Source organism: Solanum tuberosum, unplaced genomic scaffold, assembly GCF_000226075.1.
Source record: "Solanum tuberosum cultivar DM 1-3 516 R44 unplaced genomic scaffold, SolTub_3.0 scf00415, whole genome shotgun sequence".
NCBI lineage: Eukaryota > Viridiplantae > Streptophyta > Magnoliopsida > Solanales > Solanaceae > Solanum > Solanum tuberosum.
The window spans coordinates 302,820-311,842 of NW_006239349.1; the positions used below are offsets into that span (position 1 = coordinate 302,820).

Here is a 9,023-nt window from a genome sequence, read left to right on the forward strand (position 1 = left end):
AATTTTTGAAGAAATAAAAACCAACCTCGTAGTTTTACCAAAAAATATTTCATCCACTTCACTCTCCGTATTTTGACAAGTAACTGAGGAGTAGTTTTTTTTAACATATAAAAGCGTGATAATTCAATTATTCACAAAAATGATAAATTGGGTGTGATTTGAAATGCTAAAAGTGTATTCTTTTTATTAAAAAAAAGTGATATTTTTTACCCCACTTTTGAAAGAAAATACCAAGTGTTTCTTAGGATAATAAATAGAAACTAATTTCAGAGCTTGAGCTTGTTTGGCCTGACTGGTTGTGAACAAAATCTTTGTGGAACCAACCACTAGCGCTTGGGCACTAAAACTTGAAAAAACAAGACCATATATGAGGAATTTGCTCAAGTCCATAGTATTCAAATATGATTATCCAGAAAAAATTTACTCAAATAGGTAGGCAGTATTGACTTGAAAGCAAATTGTACCACAGGATGCATAAATATATATATATATATCCCAGCTAAACCACATTGTTGCAGGACCAACTCACAACGGCAATGATTCTGTAGGAAAACAAATCTGCTTCATTTTTCACATTCCTATCTATGTAAAATGAATGCCTCTCATAAAATATTTTTTCCTAAAGAATTACAACATCTAAACCCATCCTATGAATCCAGAACAACCGGCAAATCTTTTTTTTGAAGCAGAGCTTTGTTCAGTTAAACAATTTCCTACAATTCGGAGAGCACCCTGCCAACCAGAGCAAAAACGGTCAGGTCTAGAAAGGCATGCGCCCTGCAAGTCTGCTTTCTGATATTCTTCTGTCTATTGCCGCATCTATTGAGGTCATCTGAAAAAAGAAAACACAGACAGATAATTTTAGGATAGAAGCGTGAACAAGTTAGGTAATCAACACAAATGTATGAATCAAAATCATAGCCTGCTTCAATGACAATAGATTCTGAACTTGGCAAAAGAATCTGACCTGGGCCAAATTTGAACCACTTTTCGACCATAAATATCTATAAACAATCATAGTAATTTGCAAACATCTGTTGGGTCTATGCTTTGCTCACACAGCCCAACTCTTTCAAGGTCAAGTAAAGAGAACATGGAAATATCCAAGAACTAATACATGCACTCTGCTGAGATCCCCCTTGAGTGGATGGCAGCACAGTAATTAGAAATGGCATTACTTAACTACCAGCAAAAGATAATGAAGATACATACTTGAATCATTGATGACCACAAAACTGTTGGGATTGCTTGCCAACCGGAGAATGGCCAAAAGAAGATAAAAGAAGCCCATTAATTAATGGGGTTGAAACATACACTAAATTGATTGATTACCAGATACTCATCCAAGAGTATGCTATTTCCAAGAAGATGAAGGAGAATGGGAAAACTTACAAAAGAATAGTAAACAACTGAATCCGAGACATGAAACTAACACCAACCTACAACACAAGTCCCATTTTCATAGGAACAAATACTAGTATTAGGTAATTATAACTTACCTGGCTAGTCTCATCATGCACCTGATACTTTGGTAAGGACATTCTTCTTTCCTCCTGAAAATATTTCACATCAGCACTCAGTATCACAAATTAACTGTAAGACATTAAAATTACATGAAAACGCAAACACTACTGACCATGGACATGGCCTCATCATCCCAAACTAAGTAGACCTCATTTGTTGCTGGTTGGTTAGCTGGAGCTTTGTTGGTAATAACAGGTGGTGGACCAATTGAGGGCCCACCAGTATTTGGGCCAGAGGCATAAGAATGTGAATTTGCCGGTGCTGGGACTGCAGAAAGAGTGAATGAAATGAGAAATGAAGAACCGAAGAACTTCTCCACATCCTAAATGAGCCTTGATTCTTATAAGCATTAACCAAGATTGACATATAAAAGCATGAATCAAACTCTACTACAGCAAAGCTCATCCAGATAATCAGGTAAGATAGCTTGCATAGTATAGTATTTAACAGAAAATGCTATATGAGGAAAAAATAGGATGCCATTCTCCTGTGCTTCCACAAGGATTCAGGTGAGAAAGATAAGAAAAATGGTATGTGTACGAAGCCTGTAGACCACAGCCAACAGCTTCAACGTCAAATTTCATCATTATAAACAAGAATGAAACTAAGAACCCTCTTATCTCATTTTCCAACCCAGGGTTAAAATGAGACCTAGATTAGTCCTCACTATCACCTCTAAATACTGTACAGGGTTAAAACCAACAAAATAATCTGATACCATGGGCTGCCCATTTTTTTCCTAATTTCTCACCAAAATATACTAGCATGTACATCAAATGAAGTTTGTACCATCACCTCATCTAAGCGACTAACAAATTTTCCCTCCGAAAGATGTCAAAACTACTTCCCATATTTTGGAAAGAATCAGGGACAACTAAAACACACTTTGCATTTTTATTTTTTTCGTAAGTAAAATATTTATAAAATGTACCAAAATGGTTCAGAATAGATTACAGGGCCTAAATTGCACCTCGCACTCCAAACATACTACATCTTTTCCCCTGATAAGTAAAAAACCAAATACTTATTCCTCCTATCAAGAGAAATACTATAACACCAAAAATACAAATTCTTGATACATATGTTTTTAACTCTAGGTATCTGCAGGCTGCAGCCACTTCCCCTCAAAGCACTTTCAAAAACAATAAATGAATACTACTAACTAAAGGATCAGAACAGAGCTGCTTATCCTATCGTAAGGCACAACAGTAAATGGCGATAAGTAACTTCCCAACAGGAACCATGTTGAAAGTGTCAGACCTTCAACAAAATATATAAAGACATTACAATTCTAGACCTTAAATACCTGAAGTCTGATAACCAATGGCGGCAGGAGCATTGCTGCCCATGTTTGGGTCAAATAAGCTCTTTGTTTCAGCTGCAGAGCTGAATGGCACATTAGTTGACAGCATCGGCGCTGAGAATGGCAAACTTTGGGCAAGGTTGTTGTTATTAGGAACAACAGGAAACAAGGGTTGAGATACAGGAACAGGTGGGGCCGGGAGCCCTGGAGGAGCAACAAGCATTGGTTGTGCAGTGGCTGGCATTGGAGGCCTCATATTTTGCACAGGAAATAATGGTTGTTGTGGCAGACCCATCAGTGCAGGAGGTGGAACCGAGACAGCAGGATACTGTGAATACCATGGAAGATGGCGAGGGGGGACTGACCAACCAGCAGGAGGCATAGGCAGCGCAGGATTATAGCTACACCAAACAGACGGGATCCATGTAAGAATTTATACACCTATTAGAGCTAGTGATTAGAAATCTAAAGCGGCTAATAAATTCAACACATGCCCAAAAAACAACAAAATATAGACGAGAAGGTTGACAAGATATAAATGCAAAGGCTAAAATTTTCCCTAACATCCTCTTATTTTAATGATGGCAGTATCTTTTCCAAGCTGTGTGCTACTTGACTAATCCACCAGGTAGCTAATTAACATCCACAAGTGTAGGTGTTACCATACCGGTAAGTCGGTAAACCTGAGTCCCTGACTATCAACAAGACAACAAGAGTTACAAAATATGGATTCATACCAAGCGTTGTAACAGGGATTCGAACATGGAATCTCCAGACTGTTGCTCCTATTCCTCAACAACCCAACTATCCTATGGATACAATTTTTTGTATTACCTATAGGCCAGAACACTATGCCACACCATTACTATAACAAAGTTGGAACTGGGATATTCTGATCATTACCATAATAATGAGCTTGAATCCTTTTTTTGAGGATGGTAACAATTAATCTATATATTCACAATAGGTATACTACATCCAAATATGTAGTTCCCCTTCATAAGTGTTACAAAACTTACACCTTGAACCCCTAGCAGCACTATTTTTTTACAAGTAATCTAAAACATCAAAAATATCTTCATTATTTTGCTTGTTTGACCTTAATGAGCTTCAATCCTTATCTCATATATTCATTATTTTGCTTGTTTGATCAAGTAATACTACTCCTAACATGGGGAATCTTTCAGAAGAAACAGTTGGTAACCCTAGAATAGAGAAATAAAGCAAGATGTACCCCCCCCACCCCTCCACAACCTCCCTCTCTCCTCCCCTAGTGATAAGCAAGTTGTAGTTCTTAAGAAGCTCAGAAGTAAACTATAGAAAGAACTACTATAGTTCAAAGAGAGAGCTTGCCTCTCGTTTTTTGCTAATCCATCGACTCAGGATGGGTTCCATGTTAAAAATTCTTAAAGTTACCCTCTTAAAAGAAATAGATGTTTTGTCCTTCTCTATAGATCGTTGTGTCATTGACTACTCAGAATTGAAAATGTTTTCTTCTTTTCAAGAAACACTATGACTCTTTGCATTTGTTCTGTCTTGACCACAGATACATATTCAAGGAATATACTCTTTGATATAGTGATAAATCGACATGAATGACAGTTTCCATCTTAAACAAAACTTATTCAAGGAGAACATACTTCAAGATGAACTGACTTCACACTTGAAGCACAAATGAAGAGACTGTGTCCTGGATCTTATGCGGGCATGCATTCTCACAGACCCCAAATATCCTACTAATAGAAAAAAATCATCCATATCCAAAGATTTAGCATGCAGCATACAAAAAGGGAAGGTTTTTAAAATAAGCTAACTCATGCAACAGCATATGAAAATGAAAGTATCATAAAGTATTCTAGCACAAAGGAACTGAAAAGAATAAGCATTTCTATTAGAAACATACAGTGGTGGCACTGCACCAAAAGTTGCCCGGGGAGGATATCCTGGAATTGCACCACCAAGATACTGGGAAGATGGAATGTCCACTTTGGCAGTTTTCGCTGGGGACTCATCTTCTACAGGAAAATAAAATCCAACAGAGAAACATATTTAGCTTTATGTAGTCATGAAAGTGAGCAGACAGAACAGGCCTATTAGTTTGTTTTTTTTTTTGAAACTGATAAAAACAGGCCTATTAGTGACGGAGGAAAATATCTGCAGAAAGCTGAAAAGGCAATAAGCTCATACTAACTCAAATAAAGAAATGCACTAAAAGCTCAAACACAAGGTAAAAAGCTTTAAACACCTAAAAGTAGGGGTGTGCACTAAGATTAAACCGAAAAAACAAATCGAACCGAATTTATTTGGTTTGATTTTGGATTAATAATATACTTTGTTTGGTTTCAAATTTAGAAAAATAAAAACCAAAAAAACAAAATAACCGAACTATATATATTATATATATATATATAAAAATATTTAGGTTTAGAATTAAGTTGGAGTTAACGACTTTTATCCCTTTTTAGTTATTGCCTTCTTCTTATGATTTAGTTTATATTTTAAGTTTGTACATCTATAATAGGTATACTTTTAAGTATTATGTATTATGTTTTAAGTTTTACTTGTGATTTATCTTAGAAAGTACATTAAGAAATTCAATATTATTACTTCTCCTTGTATTGTATTTTTTTACAAATTGCAAATATAACTTTGATTATGTTATTAATTATTGACATAGCCGAACCGAAAAAGCCAACCCGAAAAGAGAAAAACCAAACCAAATTTATTTTGGTTCGGATTGGGTTACACTTTTTCAAAACCAAAGACTGAAAAATCCACAAAACCAAACAGAAAAATCGAATGCACACCCGTACCTAAAACCAGTGAACAGAAAATAAGGATTTCAGACATCAATTGCCATTAGTTTAGCAAGATGCAAGGTTGAAAAGCTTTAAAACAAACTTCCAATTTAAGAATGATACAGGGTTCTACAGAGGTGGAGATGCACAGGAGCCCATAATGAAACAGAGACTTAAACCCAATAGCATGGAGATATTAACATACAAGCTCCAGATTTCCCTTCGGCGGCATGAGGACATCCGACAAAAATGGGATGGATGATACAAGCTCTAGGCTTTGCTAAATTCAAGCAAAAGCCCTGAACATCTGTAGCATTATTTCAAATTTTCAAAACCCTGATTCAAGTTTATAAAACCAAGTTAAGAAAATATTCTTCTTTGATAGCCAATCACACGCATGGCTCAAAACTTGATGGATAATAAGGCTCCCCTCTATGTTGAGGAAACATTCTTTGCCACAAGAATAGCAATTCAACAGTACCAGTACAATGGTATAACAAGAAAGATGCGAAAGCAAAGGTTACTTATTTTCTTGCTACAATTCAGCAACCCATATGGCTCCTCCATGTCTTCAAAAAGGCAAAATTTAAGCACATCACGTACTGTTCTTACCTTCCTCTCCATAGTGAGCTGCTAAGACATCACTTGGGATTCCTTGCATTCCATATACTTCAATATCAGTAGACTCTCTGCCAGGTTTGGCATTTGGTACCCTGTAACAGCCAAATATGCTAGCTTAATGCATTTATTGCCAAAAAACAGATAAAAATGCAACAAAAAAAAAGTAGCATGAGACATTTTCAGCATATTGGATTCCATCCTGCAAATGATCCCTTGGTAATTAGAGCAGGCAAGAAGCTTTAGGAATTTTGCTGTGGTAAGTGGGTCAGAAAAACAAGGTCAAACTTGCTTTAAAGTTTAAACATCAGAAGCACCCATCTACAACATCAACTGCAATTGTCTCCATCCCAAAATAGTTAGGGTCCGCTATATGGATCCCTAACATCTATTCTGCTCCATAGGACCTGTTTTATTGCAATACTCAATAATTTGACTAGGTATCATATATACGGATCGTTTGCTTCCATTGTGTTCTATTCTACCCAAATAAGTATGACATACACAATTCTTTTAGTTGCATCAACAGGTAACAGTATGCTCTTCTACCATAACATTTTAACTTCTGAGACAGAGTAAATGACCTCTTTCCGCAGCTTCACATTAGGCAAATTCTATAGAAATGAAAATATTTCAGGCATAGGCATATTATATCTATATAGTTTCGGGGAGATGCTGCCCTACATTATAAACCAAAAACCTGAACTATTTTAGATGATGCTTTTTTTGGTGAAATAATTTTCTTAATGACATGGAACTCCCAATGCACATATATTGATCGAGGGACAACATTTTTTATAAAGATGTATCAAGGGATTCATAACAAGAGAATTGAAAATAACACATTTTTTTCTAGCTTCAAAGTCAGTAGACATGAATTACTTACAGGTTACATAACAAATTTTAAATTTTCTGCATCAGTCACATTATGACTAGTTGAAAATAACCATATCATTCTCTAGTATGACCAAATTCTCGAGCTACTTTTAATTCTTTTGTGTCCCAAAATATTCTCATCAACTAAACTATGTTCTTAAACAGCCTTCAAGGTATCTGCTCAAAGTAGTACATCCACTCACTATGACACACGCACACCCAATGAATTCCGTGTTCCCCAATCATATCTCATAGAGTTTTCATGGCTTCGACATTTTGTTCCCTTCTGTGGAAGATGGAAACATGTCCACGACAGCACCAACAAAACATACAAAAACCACTCTCAATGCTAAAGGACAAGAAATATATCAACGCAGATGGCTAAAAAGGGAAAATTTAAGAATGTATCTAGAGAATTATCAGCAAAAAGAAATTACTTACTGGCTGACGGTTTCTTTGTGAACCTGGAGAACGTGAATGGCCATGCCGCCAGCAGTAGAAAGCTTCTTATGGCAAACATGGCATTTGAAGTGTTTAGCCTTTTGATGCTGAACCAAAATCTTCTCATCATCGAACTCCCTGTCACAGTAGTAGCACCATACCTTATCGGTTGATCTCTTCTTCTTCTTCCCCATTGATCCCTACAGAAAACCCAAAGTGCTCCTCGCTATAGCAATTGAATCAAATCGGAAGAAATTAATGCGTGCTGATCCGCTAGGGTTCCGAAAGCGATTTGGGATTGAACAGTGGGGTTTTTCTCTCTCTCTGTTCAAGGAAGAGAGTTAGGGTTTCTGAGAAAAACGGGAGAGGGAGGGAGTGGGAGACAATTCCTAATAATAAAAGTTTATAAGTAGATTTTGTATTTTATGGAAAAAGAGCATGGCTACTTATATGGAGTATTTTTTAAGCTAATAGTAAAAGGGAAAAAGGACAAATTTACCCCCGAACTTTGATAAATGGTACGTCTATGCCCTCCGTTATACTTTGCGTACACATAAGCCCCTGCCATTCAATTTTCGGTACACACATGCCCCTCTCACTAACGGACCCCTCGTTTTGTACACGTGTTTTAATCCTAGCCAACTACCCGTTTGACCATTCTTTTAACCCATAAACCCACAACCCGCCCCATAAACCCAATAACCCACCTCTTCTTTCTATTAAACTGTTGAATGCACCACCACCGGAGGCAAATCTCCGTCCACCTTCCTCTTCCTTCCTTTTGGTCCACCGATCCGAATCGGAATCACTACCATTTGACTCAAAACTCCCTCTCCTATCAAATCTTCGACCAGAAGAAGGGTACAAAAAGCTTTATTCGCTGCCCAATTATCAGATTCATCAACTTTAGACTGGGAATCGGAGAAAAAACCTCCCCTTTCACCTCTCCCCCCTTCTTTCAAAACCATTACTAGCCGATGTTTTCTTAGTTGCACCCCAATCATCAGTCTCGTCGGCACGAGAGGGAACAATTTCCCTATCGGTATCCCTTCGGAACCCTCCCTGCCTATGAGAATCATCCGACGAATCCCTCCCCCTTTACCTGTCGTAACCGTACAATCTGAAACCACCTCCGAGTCGAGACTGGCCAAGTTCCTCCGCAGTGCGCTCGCGAGGACTGGTAAGGAGCATCAAAACTTTTATCCGGTGTCAAGCCTTTGGTTGCCACAGTGGCGGCAGTTTGAGATTACTTAGCAGCGCTATAAGTGTTGAACTCCTGAAGGGATAGGGTTTGTGGCTTCTTCTTTTTCGTTTTAGTGGTGGCAGCAGCGGCCAAAGATGGAAAAACGGCAAGGCCACCGGCACCGCCGCCATTGGATTTTCAACCTTCACTGACTCTTCATTTGGAATGTTTAATTAACTTAGATATTTTAGAGGGAATCGGGTGGGTTATTGGGTTTATG

The 9,023-nt window shown here is 37.5% G+C and overlaps 1 protein-coding gene across 1 annotated transcript; it reads right to left on the reverse strand.

Annotated features, from left to right (window-relative positions):
• Positions 1-442: 442 nt before the first annotated feature.
• LOC102601903 (protein SUPPRESSOR OF FRI 4) lies at positions 443-7,964 on the reverse strand. Its single transcript, XM_006363133.2, has 7 exons — positions 7,561-7,964; positions 6,238-6,338; positions 4,731-4,842; positions 2,831-3,228; positions 1,637-1,791; positions 1,500-1,553; positions 443-832 (listed from the first exon to the last, which is right to left on the reverse strand). Exons 1-7 carry the CDS (start codon positions 7,752-7,754, stop codon positions 761-763), a joined length of 1,086 nt encoding a protein of 361 aa, XP_006363195.1. The 5' UTR covers positions 7,755-7,964; the 3' UTR covers positions 443-760.
• Positions 7,965-9,023: the final 1,059 nt, after the last annotated feature.